Source organism: Merops nubicus, unplaced genomic scaffold, assembly GCF_000691845.1.
Source record: "Merops nubicus isolate BGI_N331 unplaced genomic scaffold, ASM69184v1 scaffold3341, whole genome shotgun sequence".
Lineage (NCBI taxonomy): Eukaryota > Metazoa > Chordata > Aves > Coraciiformes > Meropidae > Merops > Merops nubicus.
This window is the reverse complement of record NW_008587423.1, coordinates 10,580-33,861: the sequence shown is the minus strand read 5'-3', so window position 1 is coordinate 33,861 and position 23,282 is coordinate 10,580. Positions and strand designations below refer to the sequence as shown.

The 23,282-nt window shown below is 42.5% G+C and overlaps 1 protein-coding gene across 1 annotated transcript; it reads left to right on the top strand.

Annotated features, from left to right (window-relative positions):
* The first annotated feature begins 10,844 nt into the window (after positions 1-10,844).
* ASB9 (ankyrin repeat and SOCS box containing 9) lies at positions 10,845-23,045 on the top strand. The gene is made up of 8 exons (XM_008948900.1): positions 10,845-10,901; positions 11,047-11,186; positions 15,390-15,469; positions 16,685-16,792; positions 17,698-17,848; positions 18,403-18,537; positions 19,335-19,526; positions 22,872-23,045. Exons 2-8 carry the CDS (start codon positions 11,093-11,095, stop codon positions 22,994-22,996), a joined length of 885 nt encoding a protein of 294 aa, XP_008947148.1. The 5' UTR covers positions 10,845-10,901; positions 11,047-11,092; the 3' UTR covers positions 22,997-23,045.
* The last annotated feature ends 237 nt before the right edge of the window (positions 23,046-23,282 follow it).

Below are 23,282 nucleotides of genomic sequence, written 5' to 3'. Positions count from 1 at the left end.
GGAACTGGCTCTCAGCAGCCTTTCAGCTCCTGTCCCTGCTCTGTCAGCAGCAGCCTCTACGGTTCAATGCTGATTCCTTAATTTCACCATGACAGTTTCCCTCTCTGGGACATAGGCCTAAAGTTTCCCATACTATCTCACAATTAATTCAGCACAAGTATGATAAATTGTGGTCCCAGCAGTTCATGAGACTGAACCTGCAATGCTACAGTCAAAAATGGATGTAGTTTTCAGCCTGTGTTTGCACAAATTGCATGCTCTCTGACAGCAAGAGCTATTGCCCATAAAGTTGTCAGTGACATGAATGACCTTGTGTAGTACAGTATATTGTGAATCTCAGAGATCTGAGCTCTAAATTCTCAAGAGCCTCTGAAAATCAAACACTATCAAGAAAGAAATGTCTATATTAATGTAATGTCATCAGATCTCTCTCAGTTTTATCTTTACTGCCAGCTCACCTGCTCTGTTTACAAGGTGGCAGTCAGAAAACTACCCGCTATCTAAATGTGGAGACAGAGCCTCAGCTGTGTGGGTTGTCAAACTTGCATTGCAATCACGGAGCTAAAGCAATTTATGGGATCTATTTCAGAATGTGTAATACTGAATTGATTTCCTACTGCGACCATCAATGAAAGCAGTATTTCACTTGCATAGGATTTTAAATTGAAAAAATGTATCTCCATTAAGGAAAAGTAAAGTCTATTCAGCCTCTCAGGTTTACATTAAGAAGGAGCAGAAGCTGACCTATATTTATTGCTGATATTAGCTTCCCATCAAAAAATCACCTCACCTTTGCTTCTTCCTGGAGACATCATTCTTCCTGAAATTCTTTATATCAGAGTCTGGAGGGAACAGAGTCTTAATAAATCACAAGGGAAGCTCAGAAGTCCTCATGTCAAGAAATTTCATTAGAAACTTTCCCTAGACTTTCTTGCTCTTATCTCCAAAGTTTAAGTTACCCATTTAATTCTCATTGACTGTGCTTTGTGTTGTAACAATGCACGGAAATATTACTGAGGAAATAGCTGGAGGACATATTTCATTTTTTCACAAATATACTAGCTCACAAGAATAGTGAAAGACTGGTACTAGGAGACCATTGAACCTTGTTGGTGATTTTTCAGAATGAGTTTGAAAAACAACTGTCAAGTGTTGATGCAGCTGCTCTTTCCCAGGCAGAGGAAGGGCTAACTAACGTCACAAGGTTTCTTTCCTTCAGAACAGGTGGTGTCTTCTCTACCATTCTACAATCATTGACAGAAAACAGTGATGTGGGTAAAGTAGTTTTTTTTCTGGGAACATAGACAATTTTCTCAGCTTCAGCGCCCACATCTCTAGAGGTTATATCACATCCCTGTGACTGTAACCCCTCCCAAACTGCCAGTACTATCTGCTTCAGTCAAAAGTGCTGCATATCTCAACACAATATGCTGACTATTGGAAAAATCTTTCTGAATCATAAACAATTAGTGATCCTGACCTGTGGCACCTTGGACAGTGGGACTAGGAGCTCATCACCTCACGACTCTGAGTTTTCCCAGGGAACTTGAGCCTGGTCAACATTCACATCATAGCACACATCTCACCACTCATGCTAGAAATTAATGTTGTTCTGCCTCTGTGAAAACCTTTGTGATGGGGCTTCATCTCCTCTCCATCCCAGTCTCTGTCCTCCACTTGCTGTCTAGTCTGCAGTGCAGGAGGTGCAAGAGCTGCCTGACACCTTTCTGTCCCAAACCTGCCCTTTGTCTCCTGCAGCACAACTCTCCTATTGGCACTTAACAGCCTTCTAGTGCTTATTGAATTGAAAATAGTGGTGGTGTGTCCTTGCAGTACATTAGGGCAAGTTTGATAATAATGAAAATGAAACACATTCACTGACTCTTAGTTGAAAAATCTGTCTGACCTATACACTAGGCTGACAGTTCATGATGCCTTTGTATTTTTTTTTCAGAAATTAACTTTTTCCACACACCAATTGCTCCTCATTGTGATTTTTTTTTTTTTGTGATGTTCTGTGAGAGATGTATAATATGTTATTGTGAAATACAGATTATTCCACACAAACCTTCTATCTAATTTGATTTCTATTTCTTGAAAATGCCTTGATCCTTAGGTTTTCTATCATTTGTAGAAACTCGCGATGCACATCACAAGCAAACAGAAAGCTGTCAGGTCTGGAACTGAAAGATCTTCAATAAAAGTTATGAGGAATTGTGAAAGAAAACAGAATTTACATATTCAGTTGAGAATATCATCTAGAAGGGAGAAAGACATGAATCAGCATAGCATTTCATGCTAGCATTTTGTTTAACCAGTGAGCCAAAGCAACACAGTCAGCAAATCATTTCAAGTAATATATATAGCTACTATCAATGGATAAAGTTTCATGTATGAGAAAGAATTTGAACTTGTTTTGCAGTGAGTAAAATGTAAATATCTAGAATTTTCATTCACTGCAATCAGAACAGAACTATTGTAAACGCCAAAAGCCAGCACATAGATGAAATAGCAATTTTTGTTTTTACACACCTCGTCTGTGGTATTCTCTTCTACAAGTTTGGGTTATCGGAATCACAAGCACTAACTTGTCTTACTTGCATTCAAGTGCAAAACTGAGATCTAAGTAATACAATTATGATCCAGCTATGTAAAAAATATTAAATGATTTTGGTATTTTTTGTAAGGAGATATTTAATGTTTTTAGCTACAAGATGTATCAAACTCTGTGGTGACTAGGAACAAGGGGAAAACATGAGGCTCCCAAGCCAGTCTTTGTGGGGAAGGTAGAGTTTGGGTTTAAACCCGTGTTTTCTGGAAACAGACTAATGGACTAATACACAGGGCCTTTCTCCTAGGTGCAGAGGTTCAGTGCAAACGATCTGAAGATGGTGAGAGAAAAAATATCCTGTCTTTTAATAGCTTTTCAGGCCTGAAGGCTATGGCTGTTTCATGTGATCTCCTCTATCAGGCAAACCACAGGACCTCACCCAGCACCTGCGCTAGCCAGGACAGTGCTTTGCTATACTACAGTGTGCTTTACAAATCATGGAAGTCAAGCAGCAGGTGGTGGCATGAGGGTTCTCCTTTCCATACATCTGTCCCTTCCCAGACCCAAGAGCTGCTTTCGCTGCCACTGTCAGCAAAGTGGTTCCATGCCAGAGGGTGGTGCCTGGCCAAAGCTTGCTGAGTTAGTGCCTGCGATTCTGGAAGCCCAATCTTTAAGAAAATAAGGTAGAAAATGAAGTTAATAAGGACAGAAATTACTATGTTGACTATGTGCTGGTTCTTTGGCTTTGGGTAGAAGAGCTTTGAATATCTTGCCATATTTTTAGCCATATGTTAACACAGACCTGATAGCAGCCTGTTTTTGTAGTGAAAGGTACATTTTCTACCAGGTCTCCCTGCTGGCTATAGAAGTTAACATGCTGAAACAGTGTAGAAATTAGACATCTAATTAGACAATTAGACAATAATCCCTCCATTAGGAAGGGAGGGAGATCTAGAGATTTCCAGAGAAAACTCTTTCTAACATTTATTTTCTGTCCTAGGAGTGTTTGTGAGAAAAATGTACTTTTTTTCCTCCTAGGCAGAGGAGAATTAAAGACTCCACAAGCCTTATGGCTTAATTATTTAATGATGCCCCATGTTGTGCTCTATCGGCTTCACAAACTTTAGTCCCAACAATTTTTTTTTTTTTTTTTTTTTTTTCCTGGGGTGGTGAGGAGCATGCATTATGCTTTGTATTTGGAAAAGGGGGATGTATGAATTTACTGAATCCTGGAGAAAGTTAATTTAGAACTAGGATGTTAACAACCTATGTTCACTGCACTTTTCTCACACTAGGTGCTAACTACCTACTTTACTCCAGTCAAAATGAACAAATGGTTATAAGTAGTGAAAATGCTCTTATGTTTATTTGAAGAATGGCGTAGCAATCCCCGTGAGGGTGATAGGATTTCTTAACAGTGGAAAAAAAGCATTTTTTTTGTTACATTTTATGCTTTAACAAACAAAAAACCCCCAAATAATTATGGCAATCAGGAGGGAACCATTAAAAAAAGAATATTAATAGTAGTGCAACACTGACTGAGGACAGGGCATGTGATGGGGATACAGAACAGGCAGCAACTAAAAAGTTCAACAGTTTGCTAAGTTTTCAAATATTAAATAAGGGTAGAACTATCCTCAAATACATTTAAGAAAGAAGCCCATTTTTCAGATAGACCTTCATGAATTGCCACCTGCTTAAAGGTCATCCTCAAACTCTGTGTAAACACTGCTGTTCCCTTTTCATGCTGTCTCCATCACAATGTAAGCCAAAATATTCTGAAGGACACTGGCCTGGAGGCACATCCTTTGCTAATTATTTGTTTCTCATTCTCCTTCAGAGAGATGTTTTCTTTTAACAGTTTCAGAAGGTGACTTCCTTCTGCTTGTAGCCTGAGATGTATATAAAGATACTTTGACTTTGTCCCAGGAGCTCTGTGCTTTTTATCACTGTCTATCCATTACAGACCACTCATCCCCAAATATCACAGAATGACTCATAATTAATGAGCGAGATAATTTTGGTACTTGTGCTTTCAGGATCACTACAGATTTACAGGAAGACATATATATAAAACATGGCATCCTGAATAACAAGAGAGAGTGAGGAACAGATTTTTGGGTCGGGGTTTTCCAAGACTTCAGTGAAAAATTTCCTTTAAAATGATGCCCATAAGTAATGCCAGCTTGTTTCCACAAGCTTGTTCCCACAGGTAGTTGGCATAGAGAGGGCAAGAAATTTCACCTTGAGCCTGACACTGCTTTTTTGCTAGAAGTGCTTTCTGGTTCTGCCCCTGAAGCACTCCCCTCCCACACACTGCGGGCAGCCACGGTAGCAAGGCACCACAGCTGTTCTACTGAGTCTCCAGGGGAACAGCAGCTTGTTTGACATTTATTAAAGTCCTTGAGCTGAAATGAATCATTCTGTGCAGAAAATTTCTCTGTCTGCTCGTCTCAGGTTGTAAATGGATGAGGAATACCTAAGCTTTTCAGGCTTGCAGCAGCTTGGGAAGAAATATGTTTTTGCCACAGACCATGAAATCCCTTGTTAGGGATTTTGTATCTTTTTCTTTTTTTCTCTTTTTTTTTTTTTTTTTTTGGTCTGTGTCTCAGCCATAGCAACTAAAATGGCTCATCCTTGGGACATTTTAACAGATAATTCTCTTTGCCAGTATAAATCTTTAGCAAATTGTCATAAGAAGAAACCGTAAGCTCAATGAGTGGATTCCTCCAGATCTTCAGATGCCTGCCCCAATGCTTTCATGATGAGAGGATGAGAAAAAAATAATATTTGGATGAAAACCGCTCACTTTTTCAAGATGGGGAATGAGTTAGAGAACTCTTGATTTGTAGCCTGCAGCTGCAGGCATTTTCCAGGTCTGCTCTGAAAAGGGAAGATGTGTGGAGAACTGTCCCCTCCAAGCAGTCTGGGTAGGTGCACAGGCTGGGAGGATGCAGGAGCATGTGGGTCTGTCATGCACCACCTCCCTTCACCCTTGTCAGAGTGAGAGGTGTGTGCAGAACTTTCCTTCCCCACCACCAGCCAAAGGGCATTTGGTGTCCTGGGAAGGATCTGTCATTTCTGGTCTGCAACACAGGGGATGATCCAGGGACCTAATGCGGAGTGGCCTATGTGCCAAGTTAGGTGCAGCCTTGGGAAAGGTTGGCTGGAGCCTGCTGTACTCCAGGGATGTCCCTACACCTGTAGGAAGGGAAGGGCTAGGTAGTCCTGCCATACAATTTGGTCTTTATGCCTCAGCTTCAGGTAAGCCTTACACTCTGTACATTGGTTTCCAGAGCTGATTTCCTTTCTGCCAAAACATCAGTTATTTAGGCAAATAGCCAAGCTATATGGGTGATAACTAGGATAACTTTGTGTACTTATAATTGTGTTCAGTTCATAATCCTTTATGAAGGGAAGCTCTTATTTCTACAATATCAGCATTGTGAATCAGCATCCGTTAGCTGTTTCAGAGGATTTCCAGCCTCACAAAACACAAAAGCCAAGCTGTGCTTGTGGACTGCAAAGGAAACATCTAGCAAGGCACACTATTGTTGTAGGTGGCTGCTTATTTCAGTCCCAACTTTGCATTTTCAATACAGAAAATATGGATAGCTCCTGATCTGAGCAGCTAATCTGTCCGACACCAGGTGTCTGGATTTCTTAGGACTGGAGATAACATTGGCAACAGTTCAGATCCCATGGGCTTGACTTAGGCTATTCCCCAAGCCTTCTTCTCTACAGCACTGTATGTCATCTTCCAAGAATGGTGCAGAGAGGCAAGTAGGTTGTTCAAGACAGTCTAGTAATTTTACTCACCTTAGTAATTTGCTAATAATCTTTGCCAAAAGAAAATGAGAGCACCTGCTTTGCCAGTGGGCTGCTGGAGGAAACAGAACCAGATGCAAGGTCCAGGGACATTGTCTCTCTCTGCCCTTTTTGCTCAAGCAGTTGACCTGGCAGTGTAGCTTTCTGCAGGCCATGTTCGGAAGCTAAAAAAAGCCCCACTTCAGGACAAGTGTTTAAGGGATCACGGGGTAATTTTTGTGCAAACCTACAAATTACATTTTGCAGTAGAGACAAGGTATTAGTAACTTTTCCCATAGGGAAATCCTGGTAGGCCATGATTATGAGAACAGCTAGAGTGTGTTGTGTGTTCCCATCACAGGAAGACATGGAAAGATATGTCATGTGAGGGAAATTTCTATAGGTAACCTCCAACAAGGCCTGGAAACAAGAGCTCATGAGTATGAGTGGAAGAGCTTATTGTAATACAGTGTGCTACATGAGTACTGAACATCTAACTGCAGTGAAGCTGGGGAAGAGAAACACTAGAGGAGCCCCTTAGACACCTCCATTGCATGAGCCATTCATCACCATCCCATCTGCCTTTCTGATACTCCTCAGCTGTTACTGCTGTTCCCTCCTGGTAGTGATAGGCAATGGGAAGAGAGACCAACTAGAGTGGGAGACAGAAAGTGGCTCAGTTTGGTAAGACCCACCACAGGCCTTTGGGCTTGGGAAGATGACAGATTTGCTGGCAGTCTGCATACTGGGGAATATGCTCTGAATGGGACCTGCCACCATGAGCACTGCTTAGCAGGGCCAATTTGGTTCACCTCTGTGGTGCTGAACTTGCTCGAGATACATTTGATTTTTCTCCGTGCTGGGATTTTTCCATCACTGGGATTGGTGAAAAGATATCATACCTTTTCTGTTAATGGAAATTGGTTTTCTGACAGAATTAATGTTTTTGTAGAAATTATATTGCTTTCTTCAGATATGGATATTTTACACTGGAAAGTTTTGGTACCAAAAAGATTTGCCAGCAAACCAAAGTTTTCCCACGTTTTTTTTCAAAATTAATAATGAGAAGTTAGAAAAGAGGAGGAGAGAGAAATTGAGATCTGCTCTATAACTGGATGATTTCACTTAAATTTGTCATTGGACAATACCTTACAGTTAGCCAAATTCTAGGACACTGTGGTAAAAAAATTACTACAGCTTTCAAGTACTAGGTTGACGTTTTTGCTGTCATTAACACCTACCATCTGCTTATTGGTCTGTACTTGTCATGTGAGATCGTTTTACCACAGTAGTAATCTGGACCTGTTGAAAAACCACAATTACAACACACGAGACAGTACAAAAAAAAATCCCAAGGGAGGCTTGGAATCCAAATGATTTGGGAAAAAAAAAAAAAAAAAACAAAACAAAACAAACCACAACAAACCAGCCTTTCAGTGTTTGGACCTTTTTTCTCATGGACTGTAGTGTACATGTTTTAAAACCAGCTCAGAAGGCAATGTCAGGATTTATTTTGTAACATATGAAGATGCTTATGCAGGTGTTCACTGAAAGACATTGGGTACCACATGGTGAAAAACAGAGTGTTGCTGCTCTTCTCTCTGTGAGGAGGATGCCCCTAATCCCCTCTTTACCATGAAGAAAACACAAGAAACTTGTGTGCCAGCTGTCATGCTAAGTTTGTCCTCCTCCCTGGGAAATTTGGTTCTTCTGTACATCTGCAATGAGTTGAAGCACAGATCCAGGTGCTACTGACACCAAGACGTGTTTGCTACTTCCTTCAGGGTTTGTTGGTTTTGATTTGGGGATTCTCTTTTTTAGTGAAACTGCCAACCTGCATAAGGGAACAACGGTTACCTGCAGAAATCTGGTTGGTCCCCAGCCAGGCTGATGGGATATTTGCAAAGGGAAGTTTCTGTGAGAGTGAGAGGAAAGGAAAATGAGAACACTGCATGCTCAGAACAGCTGTAAGAGAAGGAAAGCCTCTGGAAGAGAGACTTGAATTGAGGACAGGAAATTAGGGACACAGGAACTGGGCAATATTATTAATTTCTCCAAGGGAAAACTTCTTCCCTCTGTGTCTGTTCCAAGATTTCACAGCAGCTTTCCAAAGAAAATCCACGTACCTCTGGAAATGACACCAATGATTTAGTGCTCCTGCAGACAAGCTCTGGCAGATTAAACTGCTGTGATTTAAAATATGGCTATCCCAGATGTTTGCTTTGCTCATCAGCTGAAAATTACTGCCTCAGAGGAGATGTGACATGTGCTACTGTCTCAGGGCTCCAGTTCAGAGGCTTGGTAAGAAAATTGCTTTTATGGCGGTTTGAGTTAACGCAGTGGACTTTGTACTAAGACAGTTGCTGCATCAGTTTGTGGCCAATACTGCCATCCCTTGTAAGTGTGTGGGTAATCCTGCTTTTGCTGTCGCTTCACCCTGCTCTCTGCCTCTCTGGTGCTGGCACAGGATAGGTGTGATCAGACTAGAAACGCCTTTTGTGAGCCTTGTGTCTATTTACTCCATGAGATACAAACCCATGTGGACCAGGACATCAACAGCCCAAGATCCCAAGATAAAGTATGCCTGTGGGCTAACAACCTGCTAGAGGATCTCAGAGGCCCTCTTTCAGAAAGGTTGATGGAGGGCAGGGATGTCCACCCCCATGAGGAAGGTTGCATGAAGTGCTCTTTGCAACTTTACCAGCACCCAGAAAGACCAAACTATAGCTCACCTGTCAAAGCAGAGGTTTGTGTAACACAACATGACCAAAATATGTGCAACCAATAACAGACTATTCAAACAGATACCCTATGAGTCAGCAGGTCTCTTGGTCAAAGGACTAAATGGCAAAAGTCTCCCTGTCTGTGGGTGATAATAGACTAAGGGATTTCTGTCTCCTAGGCTTCTTCTTACTATGGCTGAATTTAAAGCTCTTGGCTAATGGTTGTTCTCTTATAATCTCTATCATTGTGTATTTGGATGCATATTCTGATTGCTTTTAGTGGTGGAATTGATGACATGTTTATTAATATTGCTAAAGACACGATCATATATAAGATGTGGCAACCTAGCCACTAAATTCCAGCAATACTAAAAGGGAAAAATTTTCTTCCATTTCACAATTTACACGTTAATCATAAAAAACAATATTTATGCTACTTTCCCCATTTACACATTTTCCCCACAACATTTTTAATGTGGAAATTTCAATGGCAAAGACATGATTGTGATTTCTAGGTAGACCAAAGTGTCAGCTTGCATCCAGCACATGGGGCCAAACCCAGGAGCCAGGAAGCATGCAGCAGGGAGAGCCCTGGAAGGGGCTGGCCCTGTCCTCATCTGTATTTCATCTGCAGTTGTGCATCAGCATGTGCCCTGGTTGCATTCTAGGATTCCCTTCTGGCAGGGTTTGCGGACAACGTTCAGCTGCTGTTTGTATCTTTTAACATAACTGATTACTCCTAAAGATATGGAAAAATTCCAGATCTCTTGCATGTGTTTAAGATGGGAATAAAAATGAAACCAAGCTGCTTAGGGTCAGCTGATCTAGGATCAGAATCAGCCCAAGATTAGCAATTTTTTATCTCCAAATACACAAGTGCAAATTTGGCTCCAGTAGATGAATTGAAAAAAAAAAATGCAAACAAACTAAAACCTAAAAAAACCCTTAATTTTTATTTACATGCTTTAGTCTTTTGCAAGGAATTTCTGCCTACCTGCACTTGTACACAAATAACAAATATCCAAGGACAGAAAAAGGATTTTGTGTTCATAAATTATACTAATTTGGGAAAGAAAAAAAGTTCACATGGAGATGATCCATGAGAACTTTTTGCGAACAGACCCAGAGAAATGAGGCAAAGGTCCTCCTGAAAAAAAACATTACTATTTGTTCACTGGTAGGTTCATGATGTTTGTTTTAAGCTGAGAAATTACTTAAAAATAAAAGGTCACTGCTGAGACGTGAAACTCGTGGTGTGGCTGTGTTTCAGTGAAAGGGGTTGAGGCGGTGGGGAAGGAAGGAGCTGGCAGAGCGCTGTGATCTCCACGCTGTGCAGGTGACGCGCGTGGGGCCTCCGGTGGGAAGCGCAGCTCCCCAGACATGTGGTTTCAATATCCACAGGGTAGGCAGCGATCGCTGCTGCACAGCAGATGTCCAGCTCGCCGTTTCTCACATACCCTCAGGGCTTGGCAGATACGAGGGGTGATTTTGCACCGCGTGCAGCATCCAGGGAGCTGCGCGGCAAAGTTGACTGCAAACAACTTGTTCGGGAGTGGTGCAGATCTCTGCATGCTCCTATCTCTGAGGGTTTTCTTTGCAAATCCCCTGCAGGCAGAGTTTGCTCAACTAGTTGAACTGGCTCTTTCTGCCTTGTTTTTTTGGCAAACTAAGAATTTCCTTCCTGATAAAAACGGACGGCAGGCACCCCGATTGGGCGCTGTGTTGGAGAGGATGTGACATCAGGCACATCTCTCGCTTCGCTGGATCGCTGGCTGCCTACCAGGGCAGCCAGGGAGCTGTTTCGTTAAATCCCAACCCAGGTACTCGAGTTTCTGCACAAAGTGCTACCGGCACCACGTCCCTGTCTGCTGCAAGGTCTGTTTGACTTGTGCGTGCAGAGTCTGCTTAATAGATCACTCCCACAGCTGGAGGCTCACTGGGGACGATGGAATTTGAACTCTCGAGACCAACTGTGAAGTGAAAAAACAGAAATTGGACAGACGGGGCTGAGATGGATGAGGAGGGAACAAATCAAAATGCCAGCAAATCGCAAGGAGCTGGAAGCCAGGCGTCTGCGACATCTCTGTCCAACCCGATGATGAGGGGTAAGTAATGCCCCTGCCTTGCCATGCACCTTCACCTCTGCCAGCGGTGGCGAAGTGCAGGGACAGGCTACAGTGGTGTGCTGCTCCCAATGTCCTGCTTCCAGGGAAGGTCCACAGTCAGTTCCATGAAACATCCCCATGCCCTTGCACTTCCAAAGGGACTTTAATAAGCTCTTCTTATTTGATACTGAATTTGGGGGTGTTTTTTGGTGTGTCACAGAAAAGAGTGTCTGATTCTTTACCTCAGTTCGTACAAGCAGAAACAACTGCAGCTCTTGAACCACAGCACACTGAAAAAGGAGTTGCGATGTGGCACGTTCGACTTAGATTAGTGCCAACTGGGAGCTCAGCACTGGCTTAGTTCCTCTTTTCTTTTTCTTTCTTTTCATTTCCTCTCCATCCTTTTCTCTTTTCCTGTCTCTTTTCTTCTCCTTCTTTTAATTTTTTCTTTATTTGTTTTATTTTTCTTGCTCTTTTTCCTTTTGCATCCCTCACGTCCACCCCCCACCCCCCGCCTTTTTTCCCCCTTTTCCTTTTCTTTTTTTCTTTCAGATAAGCAGACCCAACTGTTGTTGCCCATGCTGAGGCACCATGCCTAGTGGGTTCTTCTCAATGGCCAGGGCATTGTGGTCAGTTGTGACTAATGCTGTTATTGTCACCAATGGACAGTTATTCAGACAAATGACCTCTCTCTGATCATTGCTCTGTTGTCTGGCCCACAGCCATCAAAAATATGACATGACAAACAAGTAGTTTAACTTCACAGTTAATCTAATAACAGTTTATTTATATTTAACTAACAGTTTAGCTAGACATGTCTGCTTCTCATCATGGGTGTCACATATGTACATCCTGAGCCTTGGGTGGAATGGAAAGGAGAATGTATGACTCGAACCAGTTCCACACTTGAGATGAGCTCCAGCAAAATGGAGGCTGGAAGGAGGAGAGCCCACATGCAGCACTGCTTCACAGAGATCATTTGGTCCTTTGAAAATCAGAGTTCAGTTCATTCCTCTTGTGTCTGCCTGCTCCTTAGCAGAGTCAATAAGCTCTGCTGGTGATTTAGAGCAGCAATGTACTTGGCTTAGGCTACATATATCAAAAACTTTAGAAGAAAGCCTTAGAATATAAAAATGCCATTTGTAATACTGTTATATATAATGCCATAGACATATGTGTATGCAAATATGCATGCAAGAGCTTACTTCTGCTGAAATGATGTTGAAACCCTTTGCAGGCTACACTGTGCGTGACCACCACAGAGGGAAACCAGCCTGGGAGCAGGCACAGAGAGTGCAGCCTCCCTGCAGGTGGTCAGAGGCTGGAAAAAGATACTTCCAGCCATTACCACATAAACAAGTGCTCTTCTAGAAAGGTCCTGTGAAGGCTCTGTTGCCCGCAGAGTGCAGTCAGGGTTTGCAGGTTTCTGTGGTTATTGCTGTGAGACTCCTGCCGTATGCACCTCTCTGGCAGTGTTTATTTGCCTATGTGATGCCAGTGCAGTCAAATATGCAGGAGGTTTAATGTATCTTTTAGGCTGGCTGAGATTTTCAGTGGTGAACAGGGAGCTAGGTGGCCCAATGCCACTGAAATACAGTGAGGTTTGGATGCCTAGATGCTGAAGCTATTGAGGCCTGATTCAGCTTGCCTGTGGACTAAGGTGTGGGTATGTTTCAAATTTGGATCAACGGTCTCATTCCTCTGTGAAAGACCAGTTGTACATACTTTTGGCAGTCAGAAATTCTTGTTCCTGTGGTGGGACATATGGTGAATGCAGCTATGCCACCCATGTACACCAGCCTTGCTGCTTCACGGGCATCTCTGGCGAGCAAAGTATTTTGAGAACTTTCTTGAAAGTCTCTATTTTAAGATTTTGGAGGTCTATGGACAGTTAGCACTGGCATTTGCTTAGGCTTTAATTAAAAGCCTGTACATGGGGTAAATATTGATCATTTATATTACTGACAGTGTGCCTTTTGTGCCGTACAGAAGGGGAGGGTGAGATCCCAACACTCACTGCAGCCTCTTCAGGTGAGAAACACAAATTCCAGCCTGGAGCAACCAGAAAATAGAAACTTTGTGCTTTTGCTTTTTCCTGGGTGCAGGAACTGGAGAAACTTGCCTTCCACCACAGGGAGGTTGCCTCACCAGTGTAGCTTCAGGGTGGAGGTATTTGCTGCAGACAGAGCTAGGGCAGAAGAAATGACAACTTGAGGCAATGCTGTTCATGGCAGCAGATTTGGAAGTATGCCATTGCACCTAGTCATCAGATAGGCCTTCAAATCCCCTCTTCCCAGCGTATCGAAGGCTGGTGTGAAGCTACTGTAGGCTTCCACTTCCATTTAGGATAAAAGCCTCAGTACTCCCAGTACAGAGTTCCCAGCTGGTTATGATGTGTTGGCATGTACCTCGTTTTATTTTCTGATGACTTTTAATTTTGACACTTATGTGGTCAAGCTTTTAAGTTGTTGTTAAGACTTGGGGAAATTACAAGCTAATGGCCATTCCATAGATGACTGTGGTCTAATTTGGCTCTTTTTAGAGTCTTAGGAGAAACCTGTTTCTCAAGCAAGGACTGAATGGATAAATTCTGCACATGGCTGTGATGGCATACCCTTGAACCTCCCTCTTTGTCACCAGAATGCTAATATGATGATACAACAACTCGGTGCTTCGCACAAAATCCCGCCTGTATTTGTGTGGCCAAAAAAAGATCAAGCTGCAGCTCAGAAAACTTGTTCCTCAATCTAGATTTTAGAATGACTGTAAATATGCTCCTCTTGCAACTCATGCAGATTGGGCAATGGCATTAGTCTCTAAATGGGAAAATCAAAAGCTTTTTACAGCTCTTCGAAACGCAACCAATGGTAGCACAGGCAGGATCAGCAAGAACAACATGGTCAGATAAGCATCATTTGACACATGTCACTTAATGCAAAGCTATTTAATCAGTTAATAATGCTGTGCTTTAATAAATGTAGTATAGCTTAGCTATGCTTATAAGAGCAGAACCACAGCTTCTGGAAATGGCTGTCCATCTGCTAAAGCCAAAGGATGTTTGTGAACTTATTGAAAGTGTTTGTTGTGAGACATGGCCCATGGAACACAGAAGGAGCAAAGCTCAAATGATACTAATAACAAAGGATACAATTTTCTTTAAAAACTAATTGGTGTACCTTGCCCAGATTTCCCAAGTTCATTTCTCTGTTTATGTCATGTACTAGGTACCACCCATGAAACTGTATTGAGATTCTAATTTTGGCCTTATAGTTTTCAGGCTTCTCCCAAATATGTTATATAACAGCCTCTCAAAATCTCAGCCATTCATTCAAGTCTGTCCTTGGGGTTTTCTCTGTATTTAGTGGAAAGAAAGTGAGAGATTTCCAGACAGTAGAAAGATGTCTTTCCAAAGAAACTGTGTGAAATGCCCTCTGGAAATGTTTTTCTTCCTTCCCAGGGGGAACCTGGGCCATTGATATAGACCAGACACTGGGTTTTGAGGCAATGAATGCTGAAGGAAGTAAATGTCTCCCAGAGCGCTTATTGTCAGCTGGCTCTGAGCCATATAATCTGTGAAACTGAAGATCTCCTTCTATTAATATTTGTATGACACACACTTGCTGTATCCTCACTTTGTGGTTTCAACAACGCAGAGCATACAGCTATTACTTAAAATGGGCCACTGCACAGGCTGGCACCAAACACTGAAAATTGAAAGACAAAATCAACAGGTAACACAATTTTTCTCCTTGTACTTTGGTACCTTCTCTTGTTTTAGGTACTGTTGACTCTAGCCCAGCTCTGAGCAGGGGTAAATGACTGACCAGCCATACCCTCTTGAAAACATAGTCTTTCTAAGCTAATTGGTAAAGTGTAGTGAGCTTATGGAAACAAAAGCACTGGAAATAATTCAGGGCAAGGAACAAGCTCAGTCAGAGCAAGGTGATGTTCTGCAAATCCCTTCCTTGTTTTCTGAAGAGGAGTGCAGCTGCTCAGTGCCAACATGGGATGAGTTAAAAACACACCTGGAGAGAAGCTGTACTTTTGTCTAACTTCTTCCCAGAAGCTGCTTCAAGGAAAGCTTGGCAGCTCAAGGGATAAAGTAGAAGAGAAGTTTGCTGAGGTCACACAGCTGAAGTAAAGCATGCTGATGAAACAGTGCACAGAGCTGTTAGCCTTTTGCATGTCTTTCTCTTTATACAGACTTTGTTTCAGACTGGTCTCCTTTACACGATGCCTCTATCCATGGGCGTCTGCTTGCCCTGAAGAAACTCATCAAACAGGTACCCTTCTGCTGGGTTGATGTGAGCTCTGCTGAGTTTGTTCTGTGGTTGAATGCAGTCTGTTTTTCTTTGAAACCTCTAGAGTGAGGAAATCACATTGACCAGTGAAATGACACCAATGAAATGAAATCTGCATGTAAGAGATATTTTTTTCTAGGAGTGTTTCCTTGTCTAGCACAAGCTCTGTGCACTAAGATGACTGTGTATAGGAGTATCTGGGGTCATTCTTTAATTCTGGTGCAGGGAATGGGATCCCAGTCACTGGCATCTCAGGGCAGCTGGGGGATTCCTTCTGTAGCTCCTGTGCCTGCAAGCAAGCCCATGTGCCCCTGGTTGGTGGCAGCTCTGGACCCAGGCAAGGGTCCCATTAAGGCATGAATTGATATTCAGCCACCCACACAACTGTTTCTGAAGTGCCTGAGGGCATCTGAGGCCCCTGCTCCCAGTGCAGAAGGGCAAGGCTAAGGAGAAGCAATTTCTGAAGCTTATTGCTCCATTTCATCAAAATTCTTGGATTTAGCCTTTGGAGGAGTTGATGGAAAGTTGAAGGGATATTGGAGACTCTTCTAGCTTAACCTTCTGGAGCGCCAAAATTGCTAGAAACAAAAGATCCTGTAGAATTAAATCAATGGTTTCTAATGCAGGGGCTGGCTTTCCTTCAGAGCGTGCCTCGCTCCAAAGAGCAGTAAAGACATCGGAAGCATTTCAGGATTCAGTCCAAACAGCCACAGGCTCAGTGGGCAGGACGTGAGAAGGCTTGACCAGTGGTGTAAAAAGGTGGCAGTCACAACCCTGTCACGAACTCTAATAGTATTTTTTCTTCTTTTTTTCTTTTTATATTATTTCAGATTTTGCTCTTTATAGTGTAGTAGAAATAAAATCATGCTGTGTTCCTAAAGTGATGTCTATATTGTCCCATTGGACAGTCTCCTCTCTTCAGCTTTCTGTGCCAATTAGCAGTGCGTAGAAGGCACGACCTCTGATATGCTGTGTTAGTATCTACACAGACAAAGCACCACAGCCTCTTTCTCTGCTTATCTGTTGAGATGAGTAACTCCAGGCAGTTGAGGAAACTCTGATTACATAAAGCTTTAGAGCTAGAAAAGGTTTTTTTGTTGTTGTTGTTGTTTTTTTTTTTTTGGTTGTTTTTTTTTTATGTGTGTGTACAGGGGTTTTAGTAGCTGGTTATAATTGTATTTTCCATTATTTCATCAGGGGAGTGATGTTAATCTCCTTACAGCAGACCAGGTGTCTCCTCTCCATGAAGCCTGCCTAGGGGGTCATGCTGCTTGTGCCAGTGTCCTATTAAAACATGGTGCTCAGGTGAGTACATGATGGACAGACCACTGTCTCTGGTGCTAACATCTTGTATTATCATATTTTAATGCTTAGTGATGTACGATTTCATGTCACCACATTAGTGTGACTTAGACTGTGTGTTTACCTGTGCTTAAGGTATATACATTATAAAATGCACTTAACAAAGCAATCGAAAAAGCACACATATAAAAAACAAATTATTATTTTTCTTTGGATGAAGGTGCAATGTTCTTATCATTTACTGAAAGAATAAGGGGAAGTTCGTCTTGCAAAGTGTTTATAATTCTGGAACAGTTAACAGCATGTTTTAATTTCTGCACATCCTAATCTCATCAGTGTCAGAGTCTGAAGTAGAGATGTAGGACTGTTAGATCATCTGATGATAAAACAGGAGGAAAATGCAGACAGCACACAAGAAAAGTGGTGAAATGGATGTGCTGTATGCCGTCAACTTTTCAATCTAATGTCAAAATTATAGTAAATAAGAAAACTAACTCATTATACAGGTATTAACTTTCATTTTAAAATTTGTAAAAAGGGGAGGGCTGCACGCTTTCAATTAAAAAAGACTGTTTCAGGACAGGGCTAGGGACAGGTGTGTTTCAGCTGAGATGAAACAATGGGAAAAATGGGGACACATTTAACTTGGTAACTCCCAAGGGAAGCTGGAGTGTCGTTGGTTAAACATACTTTAGCACTAGAGACTTGTGAACAATTTTTAAAAAGATTTTTTAAATTATCTTTGCAATAAAAAAATTGTGATCTTCAGAAACATTAGGCAGTTTTTACCAAGAATTAAATAAAAAGTACTGAGAACTCTACTTCATGTTGAGAAATTGAATCATTTCATTAATTTTGAAAAACTAAGAAGCCAAAACAAAAGCCTGATTATGCTCTTTGTCCCCCAGGTGAATGGGGTTACTGTCGACTGGCACACTCCGTTGTTCAGTGCTTGTGTCAGTGGCAGTGTGGATTGCTTGAATTTATTGCTGCAGCACGGAGCCAGCCTACACCCGCCCTGTGACTTGGCATCTCCCATCCATGAAGCTGCTAAGAGAGGTAACCCCACAGGCATCTGCAGTCCTTTCCACAGTACTAGCAGCCTGTAGAGGTGGAAGAGGGAGATAAAGAAGATCATTTTCTTGATTTGGGTGATGTGAAATACCTTTTCAGTTGGTCTTGTCACGAGTAGTGCAGTTCCTCCCACAACTGGTACTCACCAAGGTGCAGCCCAGCTCAGTTCTTGGGGCCTCTGAGTTCATGTGATGTCACCTGGAAGGGGATGCATTATCCCCGTCACTTGCCTGCAACATGGACATTTGAGGAGGTCATCTGCCTATCTTTAAAAGCGGTGGAGAGAAACACAGCATGATTCATCTCATGGTTGGTAGACATCTGAAATGAGTCAAATAAAATGTGAGGGGTTAAGCCTGTTTTGCTAACCGTGGTTTTGCAGCTCCTTTTCCAGGTTAGAAACACTGGAGGGGGTGAAAGTATTACCCTACCACCTCTTGACAATGAGTCTTTGCCAAATTACACTGCTGCAATAGAGAATTTGCTGGAAAAAAAATGCCTGATCTCTGTGACTTGTCTCTTCCTTTATCCCTTTTAAGGTCATGTGCAATGTGTCGAATTCCTCTCATCCCATGGGGTAAATATAGATCACAACATCAAGCATCTGGGTACTCCGCTTTATCTGGCTTGTGAGAACCAGCAAGTGAACTGTGCCAAGAAGCTGCTTGAGTCAGGTAAGGATGATGCACTTTCCTTTCCTGCAACATATAACTTTGGATTCTTTGCATCAAAGATTTAGACGAGCTCCTGCTCTGGGACCTGGAGGTGTTTCTCTCTTAACAGCAGCGTGGGTTCACTGGAGGTAACAAGTTAACCAGAAGCTTCTTGAGCTAGGAACTCATCTATTATTTTCTTTTTTATTTGTTTAGCTATTATTTTCTATTTTTTTGTCATTTTGGATTTATGATACCTTCTAAAAATTAGGATGTGTACTATAAAAATATTTTAAATTATTTTTAATTAGTTCTGCAACTCATACTTCTTAGGGTGTTTTAGGAGCCATTAGCCCAGGAGAGCAGATGGGGGTACACCCAACAAGGGGCACGCACATACTCCCATACCAAGGACCTCTAGAACTTTTCCATCCTCACATTTTTTCCCCAATAGATACTTTGGCATTTGGAAATCCTAGTGGCTTAGGCCTACAGTACAGAGCAGGTTGAAACTCTGCATGTATTTTAAAGGGATGGGGCACTGGGATGGGGAGCAAAAGTTGGCTGTAGATGGAACTACATGCACCATTCCTCTGGGGTAATTTTCTTAGTCACTACTTCACTCCTTCTCAAATAGTGTGAGCTGTGCAGGCACAAATGGTAGTACCAAGCCCCAGCATAAGGAAATCTACCTCTGGGTGGGTGCCACAGCATTTACAGATCATTCAGACATGTAGCAGCTAGTGGAAGAAATGGAAATAGGCTACTGTATAGTCATTATTCTTTGTCATTATTCTTTGTCATCTCTTGGTGCTCAGGAGCCAACGTGAACAGTGGCAAGGGCCTGGACTCCCCTCTGCATGCGGCTGCCAGGAATTGCAGTGTGGAGCTGGTGACGCTGCTGATCGATTTCGGAGCAGATATTTGGGTGAAGAACGCTGAAAGCAAGAGGCCGATGGAGCTAGTCCCACCTGGTAGTCCTGTAGGCCGACTGTTCCTGCAGAAAGAAGGTGCCCCTTAGCATTTATTTTATTGGTTCATTCAGGATTCATTACGGGGGGGGAAAAAATGCACAAACTGATGCAAAAGGCCATGCTATTCCATGCTACTAGCACAATAAACTAATTAAGTTTACCTCCATTGGATCACACATGGCCACTGTGTTTTCTAGTGTCAGAATAGAGCAGTGAACTAACAGTGACAACGGTAACAACAATAATCTATCTTTCAGTCTCTGGGTTGTGAATCTACTGCTTCAGGGAGCAAACAATACAATGCAAAAAGGAGTTGAGGGTGAAAAAACATGCAAAACACTCCTTAGAAATTAAAGGCAATTTTTTTCTGATTATCTGAAACACTGAAGTCAGTGGAAGTCTCTCAGTTCCCTTGTGTCTGAGATAGGAGGAGACACAAGAGTTATCCAAGTATGCCAACAAACTCAGGCACCAAATTGTGTCTGATGGGAGTTGAGGCTAGCTGGTCAGTGCTAGGACTGGGGTCTTTGGTCAAGTGTGTCCCAGACACTGGTTTCGGTATAAATGCAAAATTGCAAACAGTACTGAAGAAAATTAAAAGTATATTGAAAGACTGATCTACTAGTTCTTTACCTCTCACTTTTATTGTTGGGCCAAGTTCTTAAGTAGGTGCAAAAGTATCTTAGAAATGAAAGAGACTATATTAGTTTTTTTTGTGGATTAAGGAAAATTGCACAGGAATCATATAATGAATATGCACAACTATATGTATACGCATTTATACACTAGGTTTATTTTAATGGCCAACATTATGTGCTGAGTAATCAGGCAGTATCAAACTGTAAGCATACTCTTTAGGAAATGCTTATTTTGCACCTGTAAATGAAGTAGTTCCAAGTTGTTTTATTTTATTGATTGTGAAAACTTTGATGAATTATGGAGAGAAATTTTACTTACCATTCTTCAGGAAAATTAGAAATAAGATGGTCTCTAGTGTCTACTCACTGGTATACTTGTGTTCTTCTTTAGATGTTCTCATTAAGTCAGTAAAATATACACATTACTAAATAATCTGGGTTTTCTTTATTTTAAACAAGTTGCTGATGGTATCACTCATGACCCCATTATGCCAATTACATACTGATCTGATTATTGTAATGAAGAGGTTTACACTGAGGTAGACCAGGAGTAACAAAGTGAGGAATCAGGCCCTGCTTGAAATAGCAACATGAAAGTAGTAGCATGGAAACAACTATACTTATTGTGTATGTTACGTATGAGCAACTGATATTTGGGTTCCCAGCCTACTTAATCTATGGTGCACATAGCAGTGACCCTTTTTGAGCTTCAATCTCTGCTGCATTGTGAATCCTGACTCCTGTTGTGCCATGTGTGTCCTGTTTATTTGAGACAGAAAAATATTTCAGGCAGATGCTGAGGACCTGGGCCAAGAAATGATACTTGGGCTCAGCTGAACATTCAGGCAGTAAGGAACTTTTCTAAGTGAAATTCAGCAATGCATGGCTCCTCAATGCATGCTGCAGATGCTGAGGGGCAGCAGCCCTGTGCCCACGGCCAGGGCAGGCTGGAAGGAGTGTGTTTTGCCATCAGAGACAAACCAGTGAATGTGCCAACCCAGTTGCCTTAGGACCAGCCCAGAGCAGGTGTAGAACATACGTGATGGCATCGTCTCCCAGGACTTTGCTGGACCACTGCATACCCTGCTTGCAGGGCAGTGGATGTCCTACATGTGAGTGGGAGAATTAGCTAATGATCCAAAAAGACACTGTGTTTTTGAAGAGTATGCTTGCACTTTCTAAATATTTTTCAGTGCAGCGACGCTGCTTGTGTTTTGATAATTTTTTTTTGGTTTTGTGGTTTTCTTCTTAAATGGAAGCTTTTTCAAATGAGATGTTTACAGACAGGGCATTTATGTGTGGGATTAGAATGGCCAAACATACGTGTGGTGTGGTGCTGCGGTAGCCAGTTGAACTTGCCCCATATCAGCTTGACTTGTTTTGTATCCAAGCACAAGGTAACTAACTCATCTGCTGACTTGTAGCAGAAGCCTTTTGCACAACGTTCCAATAGCACAGCAGTTTTCAGCCTTGCAGAGCTGCTGGAAATGTGGTGTCGTGTATGAAGGAGGTCTCAAAAGCTGATTAAAACTGCCACTTCATGGCATTTCTGCTGCAGCCCCCATTCCTCACCATTTCCCTGTGCTTCTTCCCCAGCACTAGCATTGCAGCTCTCTGGTGACTGCTGCCTTACCCACCCAGCAGGCAGGCACAGCATGTGGCACTTAAACTGTCCCCTCCCAGCTCACCTCCCTTTTGCTTTGTACAGTGCCTCTTCTTATCTCCTCCCTACTCCCAGCATCCAGTCCCCAGGTCCATGCTCACTGCTGCCTCCCCCTTATCCTTCTTATCTGCCTTCCCACAGCCCCCAATGACCCTTTGCCCTTGTCACTCCCTCCCCTGCATGCCACACATCACAGCACAGATGATATGCTGGATGGCTCAACGTTGACACACCCACAGTTATAACATCACACAGGATCCACCTCTTCCTGAAAAGGTTAAGTGACCCAAAGAAACACATAATACCATTACTTTTTAATTTTAGAAAAGCCCCAGAGTTGCTTCAAAAGGCTATGTCATCAGCATGGGACAACATCAGACAACACAAACCACTTTACACTCGTGCAGCTTAAAAGGTTTGCTGGGTATCCTAATTGTGGCTGTGTGATGACAAAGTGACTAGGCTTGAATTGAAAGTGAGCTGATGTCCTTAGGTGGGTTGTCCTGGGTTTCCTGGGGCAGAATCACAAGCCTGCCATAGTCTGCAGGATATTAGCAGTGTGGAGTCAGCCAGAGCAACTGATTTGAACTGGCTCACAGGTGTAGCCCATCCCATAAGCATCATGCTCAGTATAAAGGGAGAAGTTTGCCAAGGATGGAGGTCTATTCTGCTTGTGGTCTGTTGGTCTTGTGCCTATTCCTGCTCCTGAGGACTACCTTCCTGTTGGTTGTGGCCACCGTATGTTTGCTGGACTGAGTATAGCATTTTTTGTTTTATACTGGCATTGTTATTAGTTTTGCTGTTTCATTCAATCCATTTTCATTTCAGCCCATGGGTCTCCTCACCTTTTCTCAATCCTCTCTCGTGCCTTAGGAGGGTTTATCAGGGGGTAGAGCCCTGCACACAGGCTAGATATAGACATGGGTGCAAGTCTGGCTTTTCATTGCTGAGTGTATTGGGGTCTATGCACCCCTGGCATGAGGTGGTTTGCAGGAGGTAGAGGGAGTGGTGATGCACAGATGATTTTTCAGCTTTATAGTTTCAGCCCACATGTGTAACCTCTTCCCTGACTTTCTCCAGGGCCACTGTCATTGATGCAGTTGTGTCGCCTGTGCATCAGGAGGTGTTTTGGACACAAACAGCATCAAAAAATAACTGGACTTCTCCTCCCGGATGAGTTGAAACATTTCCTTCTTCATGTTTAAACACTTCAGGTTCAAAATGGTGCCTCCCATGACACAGCAAGGTTTGTTGAGGAAAGGCTCTTCCTCCATCAATAGTATTGCTAATCTTGCAATGTTAATTTATGATAGTTGGTCTCTAGTAAAGCCCTGAGTCCAAGAAGCACAGGACTGACCCTCTCTCAATCCTCACTGGCACTGCCCCAAGCAAATCCATCATTTGTGAGGGAAAGATTCTGTATGGTTGCGTGGTGAAGCTTGGAAATGTGACCTGAGAATCCCCTAGAAAGCATAGAAAATGAGCATGGTG

Coding starts and splice junctions, on each gene's coding strand:
- ASB9 (XM_008948900.1), top strand. CDS start 11,093: ATGGATGAGGAGGGAACAAATCAAAATGCCAGCAAATCGCAAGGAGCT. Junction 17,849..18,402: donor CCATGAAGCTGCTAAGAGAG/GTAACCCCACAG, acceptor ATCCCTTTTAAG/GTCATGTGCAATGTGTCGAA. Junction 19,527..22,871: donor ACTGTTCCTGCAGAAAGAAG/GTGCCCCTTAGC, acceptor GACTTTCTCCAG/GGCCACTGTCATTGATGCAG.